The sequence below is a fragment of the Plecotus auritus genome, assembly GCF_963455305.1.
Source record: "Plecotus auritus genome assembly, chromosome: X".
In the NCBI taxonomy this organism is placed as follows: domain Eukaryota; kingdom Metazoa; phylum Chordata; class Mammalia; order Chiroptera; family Vespertilionidae; genus Plecotus; species Plecotus auritus.
In genome coordinates, this window is record NC_137784.1 from 23,454,119 (window position 1) to 23,477,327 (window position 23,209).

Below are 23,209 nucleotides of genomic sequence, written 5' to 3' on the forward strand. Positions count from 1 at the left end.
ATGCCCCACACTGGGGATTGAGCCTACAACCCGGCACATGCCCTGACTCGGAATCAAACCATGATCTCCTGGTTCATAGGTCGACACTCAAACACTGAGCCACGCCAATCAGGCATGAACCTTGGTACTTTGGTTAAGAGTTAAACTACTTTAGAAAAATTAAGTGGCCCCTCGAGTGTCAGACTTGAAGATCTACATTGGGTTTCCCTCACTATCTTAACTCTTGGTATCTGAAATTAGAAACCCAACAGGTTTTGGATAAGGATGAACATGAGATATGATAATATCACTAATAATAATAGTGCATCACTGCAATCATCAATAGCAATTTTGATTCCTTGAGAAGTTACTATGTCAGACATTTTGTCATTTTACATATATTACCTCTAATCTCCACAATGCTTCCCAAGGAAGCAGTATCATAAGTACGAAACAAATCAGTAAATTGGGGTTCAAAATTGTTAGTGCCTTTGTCTTTGGCCACAGAGAACTGGTAGCAGAGCCAGAACTCAAGTTCACATCTTGCCAGTCTCAAGGTCAATAAACTATTTTGCTGCTACATCACATTACCGCCCAACCTAAACTCATACAGTGACAATAGTAAAGTCACAGTAAAATCATTCAGTTTCCCATTGAATTCAACACATAATGTAAAGGGGATACTTACCTCATTTTATATGCTGGATAAAAAGAAACTAGTATTTGAAAAATATCACATTCTATACATTATATTTAATTATATGGGTGGGAAAGGCATTCACTTCATCCCAGGCCCTTTCCTAAAATGGAGTGAGATTTGAGTACCTTGACCTCCAATATAATGGCTAAGAATGGCTGTGAAATTAAAAAGAAGATAGATCCCTCCTTTGTCTGGGCTTGTCTCCCTTGGCAAAATATAAAATTCCATAAATAACATTTTTAGGTGTTCCTGTTTGGTGTCAATTAATTATCCTCTCCCCACCAAGGTCACTTGATTTGAGTTGACATTTACACTTTAAAAAATTAAGTACTCTCGAACAGTGCTATTCAAATTATGGTCCTTCGCAAGGACAGAAACTGAGAGTGTGTTAAGCAACTTCTGTAGCAATTCGACATTGCCATGACATCCAAATGCATGATCACTGGGTTCATATCACAGAACAAAGTACAGACCAGATCGAGCCTTGCTGAACTTGTGCAGCGAGTTCAATGCGGTGTGAGTACATACTAGTCAGTTTCAGTAGGACCACCTAAAAGTCTGTGACATACTGTATGTTAAAAATCAAAAAAGACCTGCCAAGAAGCTCACTCTGAAATTGAGAGAAACCACGTATGAGAGAGAATCATTGATTGGCTGCCTCCTGCACGCCCCACACTGGGGATCAAGCCCAAAATCCGGGCATGTGCCCTGACCAGGAATCGAACCAAGACATCCTGGTTCATAGGTCGACACTCAACCACTAAACCACTCGGGCCAGGCTGACAGCCTCTTTAAATAAACTAAAATGCAAAATATAAAATGAAAAACTTTCCCACCAAAATAAATGCTTCATTAAAAATACATGTGTAAATATGTGTGTATGCATGCATACACACACACACACACACACACACAGGTGTAACATATGCCCCAGTTATAAAAGCTTCAATTTATGAAGGGTCCAAGGACTTCCCTGGAGTTATGCAAGGGATCAAGATTTTGTGAAATGGCAAATTCTGAAACATTCCCACAGAATATCACCAATTCAGAAATAAGCTAATGATTCATCCACTATGTCATAAGAAAGACTTTCAGATTATTTTTAGGTCATTTTATTACTATTGTACAGGATGCGAACTTTAAAAACTCACTATCACCCTAGCCAGTTTGTTTCAGTGGAGAGAGCATCGGCCTGTGAACTAAGGGTCCTGGCTTCGATTCCGGTCAAGGGCACATGCCCGGGTTGCAGGCTCGATCCCCAGTAGAGGGCGTGCAGGAGGCAGCCTATCAACGATTCTCATCATTGATGTTTCTCTCTTCCTCTCCCTTCCTCTCTGAAATCAATAAAAATATTTTTTAAAAAATAATAAAATAAAAAACTCACCCCCAGAAAAGAAACCTGGGTTCCCCAAGATATGTGATCAGTGCCAGGGCCCCGCCAGCAGGCGAGGGGATCCCAAGGCAGCTGCTGGGCGTGGAGGCCATGGGGGCATAGGCTACCAAGGAGACAGAACTGAACCTCACATCACCCTGCTTGGCCCCGGAGGATGACTGGTTAGCCAGAGACGGGTAAGATTCCTCAGGGAAGGAACAACCTAAGACAGGCACAGTCACAGAGGGGCCATCAGGAGAGAACTTGGGGGTCAACAGAGGTGGGGCACAGACCCTCACCCCCCCAACCTTGCAGGGGCCTGAAACCTCACCCCTTCCGAGGGAGGTCTCCTGCCCCATGGCTGCTTTGCTTCCCATGCCCAGCTCAAATCGGGACCCAGATGACAGACAGAGACTTGGATGACAGCAGCTGCCCTTACACTGCAACAGGACTTGTTTGAGTTGTCTTGTACCCATGGGGTGGGGAAGGGGGTTTTTGATATCTAAATCCAGCTTAGCACCAGGAATGCTCAGGGCCTACTCAAGAAGGCAAATAATCCTTCCCACTAATATTTACAGGGTAAAATAAGATTGTTGTTAGAGTATTAAATTTGACAGTAAAATAGTAGTCAAGTTCTCAGACTAATTTAAATTGGCTAATTGAAATAAGCGAATATTCTAGAAAAATTAATGGTACTGGACAAAAAGCTGTTCCTAAAGTGGTAACTAACATTTTTATTGGTAGTTCATCTCACGGTAAAATTGCATAACATGTAATGAACCTAAAGCAGTCATATTTTAGTGCAAAAAAATTAAAATTTAAAAGCTATCAAGACTACATTATAAAATTTCCAAAAGCCTCCTAATATTTAAATCAAAAAAGGGGGGATAATAGAAGAATATCACACATGGTGTCAAAACAAGCCAAAGGAAAATCGTTTGGACAAAAAATGAAAAAGGATCCCAAGTCAAATTTATAGAAAAGATTCCTTTATTAACTTTTGGTCGAGAATATGTTTGTATATTTTCAGAAAACAACTCCAAGACCATGTGGATTCCTGCAACAGAGAGGAATTGACAGGACTGCTCCAGCCATGAAGACAGAAGAGAAACAGTCCAGAGATGGAAGACGCTGACGACGCCTTGCCACACTAGCAGTCTGTAGCTGTGCATCGCTGCAGGTTGCCTAGCACCAAACCAGAGAGGGTCGGACCTGCGTTGCCACCATGTGCCCACCATCCAGAACTGAAATATCATTGCTGACATGTACACATAAGGATCTGTTTGACATTGAAATTGGAACTCAAAAGAACTGTTGGCCCAGAAAGAAACTCACTACAGACTGACTCATTTGCCTCTCAGCATAACCATTATTGCTTGTCTCATTTTCGGTTCTTATAAGTGTATTTCTAGTATCACATGATCTCACTCATCTAGGGGAAATAATGAACAACATAAACTGATGAATAAAACAGACCCAGAGACAGGGAAGCATCGATCAGACTGTCAAATCTCAGAGGGAAGGTAGGAGAGGGTTGGGGTAAGGAGGAGAGATCAACCAAAGGACTTGTGTGCATGCATATAAGCCTAACCAGTGGTCACGGACAACAGGGGGGTGGGGGCATGCGTGGGGAGGGGTTTGGGATGGGAATGGGGGGATGAGGACAAATATGTGATACCTTAATCAATAAAGAAATTTTTTAAAAAACTCACTATCTATTTTGTGTGAGTGTTCTGACTGTTCTGGCTCTCTTTTCAGCAAAACTGCAGCTCCCAAGAGGTATACAAAGGTAATCAAGACTTGTGTGCTTAAAAAAGAAAATACTGGAAATGTCTGAATAAGAGCAGCTTCATTTTTAGATGCCTTTACTTTGTGTGCAAAATTTGTCTTCTGCAGACCCACCAACATAAAATTGTACCCATTGAGCACTTTTTTCATAGCTGCAGGTGTAACCCTACTGCTTCTCTTATTTAGAGCAAGTAAACTACAATTAGGCAGCTCTTAAATTGTACACCAATCCAAGTCTGAGAGAGAATCCTTCTGAGTTTCCTTCTGAAATAAAGTTTGGAAGATGCAATTCAGAAATATCTATTTATTTATGCTCTTCAGTTAGAAGCTTTAAATCTCGTTATTTAAACAATAAAAAATATTATTAAAGAATATTCCAGTAAAATGCCATAAATTTTCATTTGAAGATTACATTTCTATTTTACAAATTGGGAAAATCAATTGATCCTAACTCAAGTTAAAAGAACAGATTATTTTTCTTTTTTCTTTTATAAGCAGGATAGAAGTAAAGGAAGAACATTTATAACAGCCTTAATGTCTTATGTCCTCTATTTTGCAAATCTGAGTAAGTCTCCTCTGCTAACTTTGTCAGCTAGGGAATAAAGAATGTCATTTGAGATTCTATAGCTTAATTACGCTGATAAAGCAGTTTTATAAATCATGCTACAAGTAATGGATATTCCTTTGAGAATAGTGAACTAGCAACCATAAAACATGTGCTGTGGACTTGGTGCCTTATCTTCTACCCATATGTCAGTATGAATTGGTCAAAGCAAGTCTTCAACTTCAGCCTGCTCAAGTCCAAATAGAAGGAAAAAAAAACAGTTGCCCCACCCACTGATATGAAAGCATTATTTTCCAAATCAGAAACAGGAAGTCTACTCAAAGGGATGGCAGGCCAGAAGATCTGAAACTGAAATTGATAGAAAATGTAGGTCATATGCCAGCTATATACCTAATTTTACAGCTGTATAAAGAAGAAATGTGGCTATTCCTACAAATTCTTTGTATACTGTAAATGGTTACACAAAAGAAAGTGGAATTATAAATGTGAAGGTCCTAGTATTCGTATCTTCCAGGCTGGTGGTGACAGACAAAAACTGGAGAGTTGGGCATAGCATTCATAAAACCATGCCCTCATCCAGCCATAAGTTAAATTAAAACCAGACATTAGGGATTGAAGACCAAGAGAAAGCAAAGGACTAGCTCAAGGTCACGCCCAAAATGGGATCTGAATTTAGATATTGTTTCCAGATCAAGGCATTATGCTAGTGAAAAATTGAAAGGCAAAGGTTTTAATACTTAGCAATATGTAAGGAACTAGAACAAGAGACAAGGAATGTGCTAAATGTTGAGTAGCTTAGTTGAGAACAGTTTAGTTTACAAAATATGCTGAAAAAAGCAATAGGACCAGCTCCTGATGCAAAAGGAATTCATCATCATTCCGAATCCTGCAATTCCTAATCATAGAGCATCCTCAGGAGGGAATACTTAATGGAATGTAGAAAGCTATCAAAAGAGAGGGAGAATAAGCTCTCTTATTCTCATTCCTCTTGGCAAACTGAGGACAGAGGCACATGACTTCTCCACTGGTGTTTCTAACTCAATCTTGACAGTTGCAGTTATCTATAATAATAAAAGCGTAATATGCTAATTAGACCAGACAGACTAACGACCTTCCCGACGACCTTCCAGACGAAGCCGGGGCTGCGAGGGCCAAGGCAAGCCGCTGCGGCTGAGAGGGCCAAGCCCCTTGCACGAATTTCATGCATTGGGCCTCTAGTTTATTAATAATGATATTCATGCACCTTGAAGAAGCTCTTAGCTTCTTGACTTTAACTGGAACTTAACTAGTCCTCTTAACTAAGACTGCTGAAGAATCACACCAGTTTCAAATTCAGCAGACCCTAAAAACTAAACCCTCATTTGAACATCTGAAGCTCTTCTCAGGCAACACACATGAGGTTCAGGGCCACGTGATGATGGACTGCCTTTATTTAAATCACAGGGGTTTTAAAGACCACTTCCCCTGAGAATTTCTAAAACATTCTTAAGCCCATTTTTGAAAATTTAGAGCTTTTGCATCATTCAAGTGAACATCATGAATAGTGAGTTCCTAAACTTGGGTAGCCCTGGACAGTGTGGCTCAGTTGCTTGATCATAGTCCTGGGCACTGAGAGGTAACCGGAATGATTCCCGGTCAGGGCACATGCCTGAGTTTCGGGCTGGATCCCCCGTAGAGGGCATGCAGGAGGCGGTCCATCAGATGTTTCTCTCCCTTCCTCTCTCTAAAATCAGTAAAAACATATTTTTTAAAAATTTGGACAACAGGTAAGTGTGGCTAGATCCTTCTAAAGAATGCCAGAACTACAGGAGAACCAATACCACTAGAGAAAAAAACTGAGGGTTAAAGGGGCTTTTGAGGAAGGAAATGGAAATTGAGTTAAGTAATGTCAGTTCATAAAGTACATCTAGATTTTAGTTAATGATTTAAAATAGAGTCAGTTAACCTTCTGAAGCTTAATGATTCTCTCTTCACGTTATCCTATTTTTACCTATGTTTCTCCTTTCCAAACTGCTATTCCTGGGCTGTATTGCTGGTATCACTAATGTAAACACCTCATATTGTAGTTCAGAAAGGAGTCATGGAGGGCATTACATAAAGATTTTATAGTATTTAGAATTAATATACCCTCAATAAGACAAAGAAATACTTTAAGTATTTTTTAAGCAGCACATGCATATTTTATGTGTGTGGGGAGACTTTTAAAAAAAATGTTGACTTGGTAGAAAAGGGTATAGGGGGGATAAATGGTGTTGGAAAAAAAATGTTGACTTAAAATTTCAGTGATGCACTTAAGAACCTAAACATAAATTGTGAGAAAATGACAGGCTTTTAATCATATAATGGCACTTCACATAAATCAATACTATGTAAGTATTTCAAAAATAAATTCCAGAGCATGTTACTAACATTTACTGATTTGTAAATGCCTTTGGGGGCCTTAAAGAGCTTTAATTTTTATTATTTTTTAAAAAATATTTTTACTGATTTCAGAGAGGAAGGGAGAGGGATAGAGAGATAGAAACATCAATGATGAGAGAGAATCATTGATCGGCTACCTCCTGCACACTTCCTACTGGAGTTCGAGCTTGCAACCCAGGCATGTGCCCTTGACCGTAATCGAACCCAGGACCCTTCAGTCCACACTCTATCCTTTGAGCCAAACCAGCTAGGGCAAGAGCTTTACATTTTAAATCACCTAGATAACCTATTGAAACGATGATATTTCCATTCCATTTGCAAAGATGCTAAAAGAAACCTGAAATTCACCTCATGAATTGAGCCCATTATTAGTTCAGAAAAACGATGAAGAACATGCCTTCTCAACCACATATTCATGGCCGAGTGGGCTTGTGGGAAACAGTTCCAGAGTCTCCCTACCCAATAACAGCTTTTCTAACTCTGCCTATAAGATAGGGAGGGGTGGCAGAACCTTCTCTCTGTTCTTTGTTTTCCCGGAATGCGCATTTTTAAAAATAGGAATGATTAAACTTTTAGAAACCCATTTGTCTGCAGAATCAGCCAAAGATACTTCTTGAAAAATTATGATCAAAGCAAGTTTTGGAAGCAACCTGCCCCACCTCAACCCAAAATAAGGAAAAACAAACAAAATTCTTAAGACACTTTTGTCTAATACCCTCATTTTAAAGATAAGGATACTAAGGCCCACATTAAAATCGATACGGGAAGCTTTGTTTATTATATATCATTCACCCCAACTGCAATAGGAGTAGTCAGAGAAAAATGTTGAAGGAAAACTTTTCCAGTTATTCTTATTGATTTCTTTCTTATGAAAACAAGACAATTCTTCTGCCAAACTGTTAATGTTGCGTAAAAAATTTTCTGGAGACCTTCCAATGTTCAAACTCGTAAATGACTGTCAGGTCGTTATTGGAAATATTGAAATTATTTCTTTACTATGCTTTGTTGTGTGTATGTGTGGGAGCCTGGTAAAGATTTCCACCTCAGAACTTGGAATTTTTTGAATGGAGACACTGCCTAAAAGTAAGGGAAAAACAAATAATTTTCAACATTTGATAAAAACTCACTGAAATAACAGCATTTTAGATCCCTTGAGAAGTATCTGAAATGAATTCTTTTACATTTATTATTGATTAAGGTATCCTATCTAATAAAAGAGTACTATGCAAATTAACCACCACTCCGCTACACCCACCAGCCACGCCCATCAGCCAATCAGGAACGAATATGCAAATAAACCCAACCAAGTTGGCTATGGCCACAGAGAGCAGGAGGGAGGCTTGGGTTTCCCCGGCGATGGAGGAAGCCAAGTTTTCCGCCTGCCCTTGCCGGACTAGGCCTCCACTCAAGGCTACAAAGTTTCAATGATAGAAGATACATAAACCCAAACAGCAATGGCGGCAGCCACGGAGCTGGAAAGAGCACGAGGCTAGGGTTGCCCCCGGCAATGGAGGAAGCCAAGCTTTCCGCACACCCTGGCCGACCCAGGCCTCGCTTAAGGCTACAAAGTTTCAATTATAGAAGATACATAAATCCCAATAGAAATGGCTGCCACCACAGAGCAAGCAGAAGGCTTGGCTCTGCTCCAGGCTACAAAGTTTCAATTGTAGAAGATAAATAAACCCCAGATACCAGGGCCTCCACTTGGGTCGCCAGGGGGCGTGGCCGGCCTGCAAACCACCACAGGCCCCTCGCCCAGGCCGCCCCACACCCCAAGGGAACCCCCACCCTGATCCGGGACACCCTTCAGGGCAAACCAGCTGGACCCCACCCATGCACCAGGCCTCTATCCTATCTAATAAAAGAGTAATATGCAGATTGACCATCACTCCAACACACAAGATGGCTGCCCCCATGTGGTCAAAGATCCTGCCCCCTTGTGGACACAAGATGGCCACCACAAGATGGCCAGCAAGGGAAGGGCAGTTGGGAGGGACCAGGCTTGCAAGGGAGGGCAATTGGGGGTGACCAGGCCTGCAGGGGAGGGCAGTTGGGGGTGACCAGGCCTGCAGAGGAGTGCAGTTCGGGGCAAACAGGCTGGCAGGGGTGGGCAGTTAGGGGCAATCAGGCTGGCAGGGGAGTGGTTAGGGGGTGATCAGGCTGGCAGGCAGAAGCGGTTAGGGGCAATCAGGAAGGCAGGCAGGTGAGCAGTTGGGAGCCAGCAGTCCTGGATTGTGAGAGGGATGTCCGACTGCCCGTTCAGGCCTAAACGGGCAGTCAGACATCCCTCGAGGGGTCCCAGATTGGAGAGGGTGCAGGCTGGGCTGAGGGACACACACCCCCGTGCACGAATTTCGTGCACCGGGCCTCTACTTACATATATGTCCTTATCCCCCACTGCCTCCCCCAAACCACTATGCTCAATTAATATTTGACAAAGGAGGCAAGAACATACATTTTTTTAATTTAAAAAAGTTAGCCATGTCTTCTCTACCACTAAACATTTTTAAGTCTGCTTTTTTGTGAATGGACATATTTAGAGAGTAACAACCCTTGAGAAGATCTCTTTGTGTTTAAATTTACCCGAGAAAGTCTATGGGAATCAGGGTATTTAAACATAAATTCTATATATGTGTGTGGAAGTGCTTGTGTGTGAGTGTGTGTGTGAGTGTGAGTGTGGCTATGGTAGCTTTTCTGCCATAGGTGCTCATTGGTTAATGAATTACAACCATAGGGACACTGAGGAATGGGGTAGGGAGTTCTGATGATGAAACTTTTTTGCTAAATATGTAATTGTAGATAATATAAATTCACTGTAGAAAATTGGGGAAAGAAGAATGAAAAAGAAAATCAGCTGGAATGCTATTAACTAGAGCTCTCCAATATTAACATTTCAAGAAATAGTGCAGCCTTCCAACAGTTAATGCTCAAGTGCTACTTTTTCAGTCCTTACAAAATGTTCTTGGCTTATACCACTGTGCAGTTCAGACCCTGGGTAGGGGGGAACACTTGAATGCTATTGGGAGAAAGGCAGGTAACAAAGTGTGTTGAAAAGGCTGGTTGGAGATTTTGCCAAATTAGACTATGAAAACCTCCTCAGAAGTGGGCATATTTAGGAATGTGTAACATTTCATGCATATTGTGAGCTACTGCAGCGTCCACAGTAAAGGTATGTCTGAAGTGGGGGGGAGACGTATGATGGGGAAAGGCCACATCTTGATATTTTCAACATGTTTCCACAGATAGGCTGGGGTTTTATTAGGAGAGGGACCTACTAAAGTATGGCTAAAACATTTAACACACCACACAACACCAGTTTTGATGCCATAATACCTTTCATGAATTGAGTGCAATTGAAGGCTTCCAATCATTTCATCCTCAGAATAGCAACTTAGATCTAAAGAGATACCTCTTGAGGAAAAATATAAGCCAATATATAAAATAAAAAAGAAACCCTAGCCCTAACCGGTGTGGCTCAGTGGACAGAGCATCGGCCTGCAGACTGAAAGGTCCCAGGTTCGATTCCGGTCAAGGGCATGTACCTTGGTTGCGGGCACATCCCCAGTAGGGGGTATGCAGGAGGCAGCTGATCGATGTTTCTCTCTCATTGATGTTTCTAACTCTCTATCCCTCTCCCTTCCTCTCTGTAAAAAATCAATAAAATATATTAAAAAAAAAAAAAAGAAAAAAAAAAAGAAACCCTAGCCGGTTTGGCTCAGTGGATAGAGCATCAGCCTGCAGGCCAAAGGGTCCCGTATACAATTATGGTCAAGGGCACATTCCTTGGTTGCAGGCTCCTCCCGGGCCCGGGCCCGGGCCCAGGCCCTGGTCTGGGCTTGTGCAGGAGGCAACCAATCAATGTGTTTCTCTCACATAGATGTTTCTGTCTTTCCCTCTCTCTTCCACTATCCCTAAAAATCAATGGAAAAATATCCTCGGGTGAGGATTAACAAAAAATAAAATAATAAAATAAAATAGAAATTAAAGTTTACTTTTCCAGATGTTCTGCTTATATTTTAACTTTGAAACACTATATTTTAGGGGTGAGAAGGGCAGTGATGGTACTTAATCTTGTAGGTTATCTTAAGGATGTACACACATGACAAACTAAATCAATCATTCCACGTGCAACTGGCAACAGCGAAAGGAAGCGTGCCTACTGTCTAGGAACCCACCATACTATTGCTAGAAAAGCAATGGTTTGTTCCAAAAATACCATTTAAGTAACTGTCTATCCATAGGTAAAGCTGTCAATCTGTACATATTTGTAGCAGGTGCACACACAGCAACTACATGGACATACTTTACTAAGTTAATAAACTCAATAAGACAAGTGAAAATAACAGAAGCCCCAAGACAAATACCAGTGTAGCCCCCTACAGCTGTGTAGTCCTGATAAATGCTTTCTCTGCACCTGACTTCACTGCCCTGTGCAATATGGCAGTGGATATCATCCACCATGCATGATGGCTGCTGACATATTACACGTGTAGCACACACAGTAGACTCTCAATAAATGGACATGTGCCCAGCCGGTGTGGCCCAGTGGTTGAGCATTGACCAATGAACCAGGAGGTCACAGTTCAATTCCCAGTCAGGGCACATGCCCAGGTTGCGGGCTCGTGCCCCAGTGTGGGGCGTTCAGAAGGCAGCCCATCAATGATTTTCATCATTGATGTTTCTATCTCTCTCTCCTCCCTTCCTCTCTGAAATCAATAAAAATAATATACTTTAAAAATTTTTTTTAGCCCTAACCGGTTTGGCTCAGTGAATAGAGCGTCGGCCTGTGGACTGAAAGGTCCCAGGTTTGATTCCGGTCAAGGGCATGCACCTTGGTTGCAGGCACATCCCCAGTAGGGGGTGTGCAGGAGGCAGCTGATCGATGTTTCTCTCTCATCGATGTTTCTAATTCTCTATCCCTCTCTCTTCCTCTCTGTAAAAAATCAATAAAATATATTTTAAAAAATTGTTTTAAATAAAATTTAAAAATGGACATGTTATGTGGTTAAGTAACCACTGGAGAAAAGTAACATTTGATTGTAACAAAAATACTGGAATATTGGTTCTGAAAGCTAAAAAACAAATTTGACACCTAATTCATTTCCAAAATGTTTGTTATTAGGGTAGCAAAAGACAGTATTTCAAAGGGGGTTGGAAATAACAACGTATATATGATGGCTACATTTTATTTTGTGTAAATGACCTCAATATAGTTGATTTCACCCAAGAAAAAGTTGGTAATAAATAAGCTCTAAATTTCCCTGCAACTGTAAAATTCCATTATGTTCCAAAGGCAGGTGATTTGGCCAAGGTTACAAATGATGCTGGACACCAGTGAGCTTTGAGTTTACCATCACATCCAGCGTCCTGAGAAAGCTTTAGAAATATGATAAAATTGTATTTAATTCCTTTTGAAGGTACAGACACCAGCTCATTGATAGTTCACAATTAGCTTTTTTATCAACCATATTTGTGATTTCTCATTACACAGTAATTAAAAGCAAGATGGTAGATAATAGAATGCAATAAAATGGAAATATGACCATGGTACATTACTTTTAGGTAATATACCTTAAAAAAAGCTAACTATCCTATCTAATAAAAGAGTAATATGCAAATTGACCATCACTCCAACACACAAGATGGCTGCCCTCATGTGGTCAAAGATGGCTGCCACAAGATGGCCAGCAGGGGAGGGCAGTTGGGAGGGACCAGGCTTGCAGAGGGCAGTTGTGGGTGATCAGGCCAGTAGGGGAGGGCAGTTGGGAGGGACCAGGCCTGCAAGGGAGGGCAGTTGGGGGCGATCAAGCCTGCAGGGGAGGGCAGTTAGGGGTGACCAGGCCGGCAGAGGAGGGAAGTTGGGGGTGACTGAGCCTGCAGGGAAGGGCAGTTGGGGGGGGACCTAGGCCTGCAGGGGAGAGCAGTTGGGGGGACCAGGCCTGCAGGGGAGGGCAGTTGGGGGGACCAGGCCTGCAGGGGAGGGCAGTTAGGGGTGACCAGGCCTGCAGGGGAAGGCAGTTAGGGGTGACCAGGCCTGCAGGGGAGGGCAGTTAGGCATCAATGAGGCTGGCAGGGGAGTGGTTAGGGGGTGATCAGGCTGGCAGGCAGAAGCAGTTAGGGGCAATCAGGAAGGCAGGCAGGCGAGCAGTTGGGAGCCAGCAGTCCTGGATTGTGGGCAGTCGGACATCCCTCAAGGGGTCCCAGATTGGAGAGGGTGCAGGCTGGGCTGAGGGACAACCCCACCCCCGTGCACGAATTTCATGCAGCGGGCCTCTAGTAAAACATAATGATCAAACTTTTGTAAAAAGGTATGTATGGAAAGAAATTTTTGAAGATACCTACTAGATTATTAAACTTTAGTTAATTCTAAAGGGGGCTAGATGTTTTCTCTTTCCTTTTTCATTTGTTAGCCTGTGTATATTTTTAAACTAAAAGCTATGAAACAGTATTAACTCTACAATAATAATAATAATTTAAAAATGAAAGTAAATTAAAAGATTACCACTAGAGATCACTGTAATTAGAGTGAAAATGATGAGTGGGCTGAGTCTGTGTAAACCAAAGGTTATAATCATGAGGCCCACGGACAAGATTAAATTAGCTCTTTATTGACAGATTTTTAGTTTCTCTTGAAAAATCTGAAGTCCTGAGAGCACTGGGCTGGGACTACCAGTTCCCCCAGCACAGACTCTGCCCACTTCAGATGAACTCTTCATTTTCTCATTTGCCAAAATCTAAGCATTCAAGTTTACCACCTGTGGTCTAACCAATGCAGCATTATAAGCCAGCAACATTCTGTAGGGGCTGAAAACGCAGCACTTAAAAGTTACCTGATCTAAATTTTATTACAATTTTAAAAGGTGTGTGTGTATGTATGTGTGTATGTGCACGCATACACATACTGCTACACTGAAAATAAAAACAAAATATTACTTGAAATGTAATAGATATGTCTTGCTAGAATTATGTGACTTCTTTTCATGCTTTTTATTTGTATTTTTCAGATTTTCTAGAATAAACTTATGTAATTTATAAGTAGAAAAAGTTTAGGAAAACAATTTTTTGGGGCTAATACTCCGTTCCTTAAGTCTCTATAGCTGTAATTCATTAATCAATAGAAACCTATGAGAGAAAGGTAGTAATTGCTACAGGCAGACAGATGCACACATATATCCAACATAGATTTATGTCTACACAATTTGTTTAAGCATCCTGATTCCCATGGGCTTTGTCACGTAAGTTCACCTCATGCATTTTTATCTGTAAATACATCCATTCACAGAAAAGCTCACCTCATGCATTTTTATCTGTAAATACATCCATTCACAGAAAAGCAGACAAAATTTTTTAGTAGTAGAGAAGACATGACTATTTTTTATTAAAAACAACAATCAGCCCTAACCGGTTTGGCTCAGTGGATAAAGCATCGGCCTGCGGACTGAAGGGTCCCAGGTTCGATTCCGGTCAAGGGCATGTACCTTGGTTGCGGGCACATCCCCGGTAGGGGGTGTGCAGGAGGCAGCTAGCTGATTGATGTTTCTCTCCCATCAATGTTTCTAACTCTCTATCCCTCTCTCTTCCTCTCTGTAAAAAATCAATAAAATATATTTTTTAAAAAAAGAAAAACAACAATCAGCCAGGCTAGTGTGGCTCAGTGGTTGAAGGTTGACCTATGAACCAGGAGGTCACGGTTCAATTCACCAACAGGGCACGTGCCCAGGTTGCAGGCTCCATCCTCAGTGTAGGGCACACAGGAGGCAGCCATGTGATTCTCTCTCATTGCTGATGTTTCTATCTCTCTCTCCCTCTCCCTTCCTCTCTGAAATCAATACAAATATATTTTTAAAACAACAACAACAGCAATTAGTGACAATGTAACAGAATTCGTTTCAGATGATTCCAAACGGAACTTAAATGGTATAGAGTGGACCTTCATCAATCATGAAAAAGATTGGTGTTTTCCCCTTATTTGGAGACTGTGTATCTGTTCAAATAAATTCCAAGTTATGAGGAGTAAAAGAACTGTCAGGTTCTCACACAAACACAGAAGAAGCCATAGGAGAGAAGTCATTTAAATGTTCACAATGATGACCTGACAGGCTTAGAAGTTATAAGCACTGGAAGGACTGCAGAAAATCCCTTTGCACAACATTTGTGGTTTGGCAAAACGATGTCTTGGTTTTGCAAGGAAGAAATCAATAAGAGCAACTCCAAACAGTTTTCTTCCTTGGCGGAGGGAAAAAAATGCCATAAATTGCAGGTATTTTTGCTATCTTTTTAGGCTCAAAGAAAACTGGAAGACCTTTTGGCCCACTCGGGTATATTAAATTTCCAGGAATCAGTGAAATTCTAAAACTTATTTTTAAGGAACGTCTGAAAAACTGAAATGTGGGGTAGAAAGGTGTAATTTTCACCCTTTAAACAATCTAGTGAAATGTTAAAGACAACAAATGACTTGCACATACAATCCACTATGAGAAACATGGCCAATGTCCTTACCTAAAGACTGGTAGAGCTCTGTCATTTTGGGATGGTCCCAGCATGTTGTTTGGGTCTCGTGGCTAAAACAAAATGCAAAGAAAGACTTTAGGATTTATAATGGGTAGTAGAGAAAAGGAAGGGGGGAAGGCCTGGTTTGCTTTTGAATCATTAAGAATCTGTACTTCAAAGGAATTTCATCGTGTGGAGAATGTTTATCTTCCAAGCAGAAAAGCCCCTACCCTTGCTTTCAAAGGTAAAAGCAGCCCGGCCAGCATGGCTCAGTGGTTCAGTTTCAACCTATGAACCAAGAGGCCACGGTTCGATTCCGAGTCAGGGCACATGCCTGGGTTGTGGGCTCGGTCCCCAGTAGGGGGTGTGCAGGAGGCAGTCCATCGATGATTCTCTTTCATCACTGATGTTTCTATCTCTCTCTCCCTCTCCCTTCCTCTCTGAAATCAAAACAAATATATTTTTTAAAAGGTAAAAGTCATATGAACATATTTGGTAACCAGAATTTGTTTCTTTTGTGTACCTACAAGTCAGTTGCACTTCCGTTATGATAAAATGACCTTGTTATATAATCGATAACCGAAAATCAGGATTTCTTCACCTGTCCAATGGGGAACATTCAGAAAGGACACCAACAAGTATCACTCAACTTTGTCAAAGAGAGATACTGGACATTAGTTTAATAAATAAACCGCCTCACTTCTCATTTGCTCTAACTGCCCCCTGACGTTTTTCTATTACTCTTTATTCTCCATATCCAGATAACCCATCCATGATAACTGTATTTCATTTCAGCTTAACGTACATCCATTGCCTGATTAATACGTCATACCTTCTCTCTTCCCATTACTTTTAGAATGTCTTTTTAAATTGGTATGCTATACACCACTACACATTTTCCTATATTTACTTGGGACTGAATGAAGCATTCACAGCTCTCTTCCATTTCTTAAAGTTTAGCTAAGTGTGGTTGCTGGCTATCAGCTCCTGCCACACACAAAAAAAAGAACAAAACACCCTTGTGTTCCTCCTTCAATTACATGAATAAATCTGGGAGAGATAACTACATATACTTTTCCTTACTTTGGCCCATCTACATAAATCACCAAAGCATCATATTTCCAGTTTTCAGGGATTACATGACTAGCTTTGATACAGTAAAATGCAGCCTTGAATGATATTTCAGGACTCGTACTCAGAGCCTATTCATAATCTTTGGGGAAGGGTGGGGATAGAGAGAAAACAGCTTAAATGTGGACATTTCAAGGGGAGGCAACAATGTCAAGCAACCTCAGCATAGGTTTTAAATCTTAGGTTTGGATTCTGGCTCTGTGCCCTACTAGCCAGGAAATTTGAGGCAAGCCTGCTCACCTGGATTAGTTGATATAAATAAGTGTCTGGCACCTTCTAGTGTTCAATACGTGGTCATTTTGTTATTATGTGCCCCCCAAATTAGTGCCCACTAAAAGCAAACCTTTTATCAGTTGATTATAACATAGGTAAGTCAGCCAAGCCTAATGACCCTTTGGAATGAGCAAAACCGACATGCAATGTGATTGACCTCTGTTTTTAAGAAAGAAACAAAACGGAGAAATACGTATTGTGGTTTGATAAATAAAACACAATCATGTCACAAAACACGTGGATATCCCCCAAACTGTACAACTTCAAACACCATCCCTCTAATATTTCCCATTCAGTGACTGAACAGTGAAAGCTATGGAAAGAAATTTACAAGATAACGTGCACTGGGTAAGGGCTTTTTCAGTCTTTCCCAAACATGTTCATTTCTGTTTTACTTTTCACAGAGACAATTCGCATTTGAGGAGTATGACCAGGGGCTTCTCAGTCAAGGTAATGTACCAGAATGGCATCCAAGTCTTAAAAGAGCATGAGCAGAAGTTTCAGTCCATGCCTTAGGGGGTTTAAGAAGCCCAGGACCAAGCCAGTTCAGGATCTGGACAAGGGGTGGTGGGACTGGTACTTGATATTCACAGCACAAGGAGACTGCAGCTTGCAGCTTCATGGAAAAAGTGTTGCTTGTTCGTGGGTATTTTTTAGCTTGGAAAGTGATTGCGTACCAATTCCACCCACAAGTGCCCAGCAAGGGAAGGTTACTTGCTATTGAGACCACCCTACATTTGCTATTGAGACCACCCTACATTTCCAAAGGCCATGCATATGTGAGCACCAGGGAGGAGGAACAGAGACGTGGGAAAAAAGCACGTGTGCCCACATGTCCAGGCCCTTATTACACACACTGAGTACTAATAGCATCCCATCTCCACGACATGTGGGAGGACTATAGCATCTTCAATGGATGGGCAGAAAAATGTCTGTCTGATCTGATAAACCTAACCAGACAGAGAGAACCCCTCTGAAAAGACACCATCTGAAATGGACTTCAAATCGGAGGGACATGAGCAAGAAAGGCCTTGTACCAAATACATTTCCAACAGAAAAGGGAGACTTGTGTACAAGTGACAGGAGAACCCCACATAGAGTGAATGAGGGCTTTTACGCAGCTCCCTCCCTCCAAAAAAATCCCTCACGACTATGGATATGCTTACATTTCTAGCTTTATTTAAGGAATTTATTCTAGTGGTTAAATTATGGAAAAAAATTTATAAATTATTTTTTAACCCAACAGTCCTTCACTAAACTGAAATTTCCTTTACTGGAATATGGAAGAAATTTTAAGGCCTGACTTCTATCCCTGATTGTGTGTTACCAAGTACCACTCCTTTCTAGGTACACATTTTCCCAAGGACCTGCGATTCTGGGGGACTTGAATAACCTAGATAAATGACCTTAAACAAATCCAAAAGCCAATCTTCTTTTACCTTCTTCCCCTCCAACACACAAACCTTTTATTTTTAAGCAATACAAAGTAATGAGAAAAACAGATTTATATTTCACCTTTGCAGTCTTAGTTTCACTTCAATTGCAAACCAGTGTCAAGCAAAAGAAGTGAGCACAGTGGAAGGAAGAAAATAAAGGGGTGTGACTAAGCCTCAAAACTAGAAAAAACCATCTTTCAATCATTTAATGCTAAAAGCAATTGGTAACATAGCCAAAATGACCAGATTTTTTGGTAGCTATACGATGAACAAAATATTCACTTCACTGGATGTGGCTATTTTCAATCTGTGGTGAATTCTAAGCCCTAGTGAGACACTATTTAACCCTCCCCCCAAATAGATAGGAAAGATGAATACGAACAGGATGAATTGCTAAATACAGATCTGCGTAACTCCTATCCATACTATACCTTACAGGACAAAGCAATTTTTTGTTTGTGAGCAATATAGATTTTACAGCTCTATTTATTACTCTGTGGCTATCTTTGCAAACATTAGAGAATTCCCAGTAACTCCATGAGAAGCAGCACAGGTTTACCTGAAATATACAGACACTATAGAAAGATATGCTGTGCTGGGGAGGTGGCGGTGGAAGGGTGGGTGGTACTATTTTTGGCAACTGTCTCTTTTCTGCTCTTCACTTTTCATATTGGAAATGCACTCCCCATACATCATGCCCAACCAGAAAGGAAATTCTGAAATCTGTTCATACATTAGTGGGTACATCTTTGTTCAGTCTTCCCGAGAACAGTGATGTTCAGCATATTAGATCCAAAATTCTATGTGTACATTAACACAGAGACCGGCTGTACAAATAATCCTTAAAACACTTTAAATCTTTAAAAAATGTTATGGTTTTTGGCCCTGCTGGTTCCAAAGCCTGGCATCAGATATGCCTCTCTGAACAGCCTTCAAACTCTGACGTCCCCTATTATTTTAATGTGTACAAACTACAATAAGCTCTCTTTTCCCTTTTCCTTGAGGCTGTGGTGGGAACCTGGTGCAAATTAAAATACAAAATCACTGGATGTGACAAAAGACCCCAGCAACACCTACTTGTCAACAATAAGAAATTAAAGCATTACCCTACTGAGCCCAGGTCTGACCTAATTTCCTACCATACAATTTAAATTTTGTCTCACCTTCTTCAGTTTCAAGTAGTGTGCAAGGTTATTATAACCGCCTCAGAGCTGTTCCTGCTGTCAGTGCTGGAATAACCAGACTTATTGAAATTGCTTTTTCAGTTTCTTAAAAACAAACATTAAACACTTACAAAAAGTAACAAATTTCTATTGCTCTTGCCAGAAATGGCAGTTGCCTAATTAAAATAAGATTTCTTCTGCCACCACTGTTATTTGGTAGTAAAAATATTCCAAACAGTTGCCTTTTTTTTTAAAAAAAAATAGCTTTCCATTACTTCTCAGGGAAGAAACTAATCGCTATACAGCAATATAAAAAGGTAGCGTTCTCTCGCGATTTGCAGAGGATTAGAGTTTGGCTTTATATATAATCTGGAGGCCATTGATTGATACACACACACACACCATTTCCCTTTAATCTGGGGATCTGACTCTTTTTCTAGAGGAACCTTGGCATTTCCATTTGAATGTTGAACTTGGCTTGCATTGCTGGAATACTGGCAGGGTGGGAATGGGAAAATATATGTAAAAGTTCGCTACTGTGGAAAGGAGGTTTAGAGAGATGGGTGTCAATCAAAGCATCAGAAATCCTATTCTAGTCCCCATTTCTTTACCCTGGGGTATTTAGCATGTTATTCTGCTTGGCTCAAGCCAGGGCAAAGATGATTGCAACGGTGACTGTTCCAGCTGTTACTTGTCCTTGGTTCTATTTGCTTTTTTAGGGCTTAATTCCCACCCACCCTCAACTTTGGCCAAAGCAATTTCACTTCAGGGTCGTGTCCAATCCAAGATCAAACAATGACTGAAACCAATTCCATGCTGATCAAGGGTCAGAGACCTTTCATAAAATCATGTTTCATTTGCTCTTCCAGCTTCTCCAAGAGCAACTGTATCCTCCGAAGAGGGGATTTGGGACAAGGAAATGTTAAAAAAAAATCTAAGCAAAAAGAGAAAGGGTGATGAGGGGTAACAAGGAGAGGTGGCAGGAATATAGAAGCAGCGAGACCAGGAAGAGCTTTTTGGCCACGGAAGAATGTAGATTTCACTTAAACACTGGTTCGCCACTTAAACAGATTGATTATTTCAGGTTAAAGCATTTTATAATTAATAATATGCCTCCCTCGGGCAACTAAACCTCTTTGACTTAAGCTTCAAACTTAACTTCAAATTTAACTGAGATAAACAGGGTCCTGCCCTTTTCATTGCTACAATCGGGTCGGGAATGCCAAACTTTGCTTCAAGATACCTGGAGAAATGTGAGAAAAAGGACACTCAGAAATGACTGCACACAACCCCAGAGGGCAAAGAAAAATAAAATTTAAAAAAAACCCTCGATCCTCGGTGTCAAATCCCTGACTTTTAGCCTTAAATTGCTTTTTCTTTCTTTCCTGATTTCTGTAAGTCTCTAGGCATGAGACGAACACAGTAGGAACTGCAGCGAGAGAAACGTCAGTTGGAATCCTCGGAAGAAATCAGGCAGAAAGTTGACCTTTTGGCACTTGCAGTGCAATGGGAGGTAGAGCCGCGCGCGCCCCTTCCTTCGGCGAGGTCGGGGGACGATTTGGGAACAGCCTGTCTGGCTCCCGTCCACACAGCCTGGAAAGGAGCAAAAAGCTCCAGCGGCCCCAATCCCCGCGTGGGGAACGCACTGTCCCCTCTGGGTACGGTGAGAAATCAGCTTTTTCTCTCTGAGCCTGTCCCAAAGCCCCGGGAAGGGGTCTCCCCGTGCGCCCCGCACCAGGGAAAGCCCCGGGGGCGCACCTGCAGCGGCGCCGCCTGGGACCCGCGGGGGAGGTTCCCCGACGCCCGGAGCCCGGGGTCCTGCCGCCGCGCCTACCCAAGTTTCGGCCGCCTCGGCTCGCCCCTTGTTCGTGCCACAAGTGCAAGGACTGCGGGGATCCGAAGGGGCCGCGAGGCACTTACCCCTTGAGCTGTTCCCTCATGGCTGCAAGGGCTCCGCGGACGGGGGAGGGCAAGCGGATGAGTGAGCTTCCCAGAGCCGCCGGCTCCCGGAAAGTCGAGCGCCGCCGCCGCCCAGGCTCGCAGCAGAAAGCACTGCGGAGGAGCGGGCGCGGGCTGCCGGGCAGGCGGACGGGCGGCGACCAGGCGGGCGGGGAGGGGGCGCTGCGGGTAGACGGGGCGGGACCGGGCCAGGCTCCGCCCCCAACGGGAGACCCGGGAACCGGGACTCCAGTAGACCCTGCACTCGGGGATTTCCAATCGGAAAGAAAAGAGAAAAGAAAAAGAAAGGCAGAGGAGGCGATTTAAGGTCGTCCCAGGAACCTGGAAGCCACATGCCGCCCGGCTGGCACCCCCTTAAAACCTCCAGCAAGACTACTTGTTGTCTAAATAAATTACCTAGGTGCAAATGATCTTACCGCAGGTCATTAAGCATGGGGGCTCAATTTTCTTTTTAGAGAATGAACGAGAAAAATCCCAAGCATAATTCCTCTCCAATTGAAGATTAAAGTAGGGGGATTGGCCAGGGCAGGTGTGGCTCCGTAGTTGAGCATCGACCTATGAACCAGGAGGTCACTTTAGATTCCACTCAGGACACATGCCCAGGTTGCAGGCTCAATCCCCAGTGTAGGGCATGCAGGAGGCAGCCCATCAATGATTCTCATCATTGATGTTTATATCTCTCCTTCTCCCTTCCTCTCTGAAATCAATAAAAATATATTAAAATTTTTCTAAAGTAGTGAGGCTGTAAAGACCTGAAATTTAGTTTACACTCATCATGAGCTAAATGGGCTGCTTAAAAAGCTTTTTTATGTGTATACTAGAGGCCCAATGCATGAAATCCATACATGGGTAGGGTCCCTAGGCCTGGCTGGTGATCAGGGCCAATCTGTGGGGCGACCTGCAGGGTGATGGGGGATAGGGGGCCCCACTGGCACCCATCTTGGCTGGCCTGGGGCCTGTGGGCTGGGGGCAGCTCCTGCGTTGAGCGTCTACCCCAGCCGTGGGCAAACTATGGCCCGCGGGCTGGATCCGGCCCGTTCGGCTGTTCTATCTGGCCCGTGGAGCCGAAAGAGCGGAGGGTTCTCTTGCTCTCCCCTCCGCTCCTTTACTTTGAATTTATATTAGTTCACACAAACACTCCATCCATGCTTTTGTTCCGGCCCTCCGGTCCAGTTTAAGAACCCATTGTGGCCCTCGAGTCAAAAAGTTTGCCCACCCCTGGTCTACCCCCTGGTGGTCAGTGCACATCATAGCAACTGGTTGTTCCACCATTTGGTCAATTTGCATATTAGGCTTTTATTACATAGGATGTGATACAGCAGCGGTTCTCTAAAGTGGTAGTCCTGGGAACTGAGGTATTAGCAAAACCTGGAAACAAAAACTCCCAGGCCCTAGCTCAGACCTACTGAATCAGAAACGGAGCACGACTAAGTTTGAGAACCACTGGTACAGAATTGAAATAAACCACCACCACCAGTGGTGTGGCACGGTTTGGTCTTTTAGAGAAACCTAAAAGGAAACCATTTCCAATGGAAGATTTGATTGGAAAAGTTACAGGGCCTAGAACATTCCAATAATTCTAATCTTAGAGTTTGCAATATGATGATCCAAATTAACTATGCTACATTATTTCAAACTTGGAAATATTCCGAAGAGAAGAAAGCCTTCATTACCACAAGAATTTTTTCTCAACCTCCACATATCTTCAATTAGAGTCCAAAGAGTATCTGAAGATAAACTCCCTTAGTGGTTTCATTGTCCCTCTTTGCCCATTTATTTTGTTGGCCGCCTTCTCTTATCTTCTTTCAACCATTTCCTTTTCATTCTCTCCTCTGATTCATGCCACCTCAGTTTGGAGTTCAAAACATGCTTCTCCTTTTTCTTTTTGAATATCCTTTATTTTCTTGCTCAAGATTTTTCCCGTAGAATGTT

General features: G+C 42.3%; 1 protein-coding gene across 1 annotated transcript in view; it reads right to left on the bottom strand.

Annotated features, from left to right (window-relative positions):
• DMD (dystrophin) overlaps positions 1 to 23,209 on the bottom strand; it is a 2,407,712-nt gene that overhangs the window by 140,493 nt on the left and 2,244,010 nt on the right. The window contains 1 exon segment of the mRNA XM_080651877.1: positions 15,325 to 15,386. Within this exon segment, the coding sequence (XP_080508003.1) occupies positions 15,325 to 15,386 (62 nt within the window).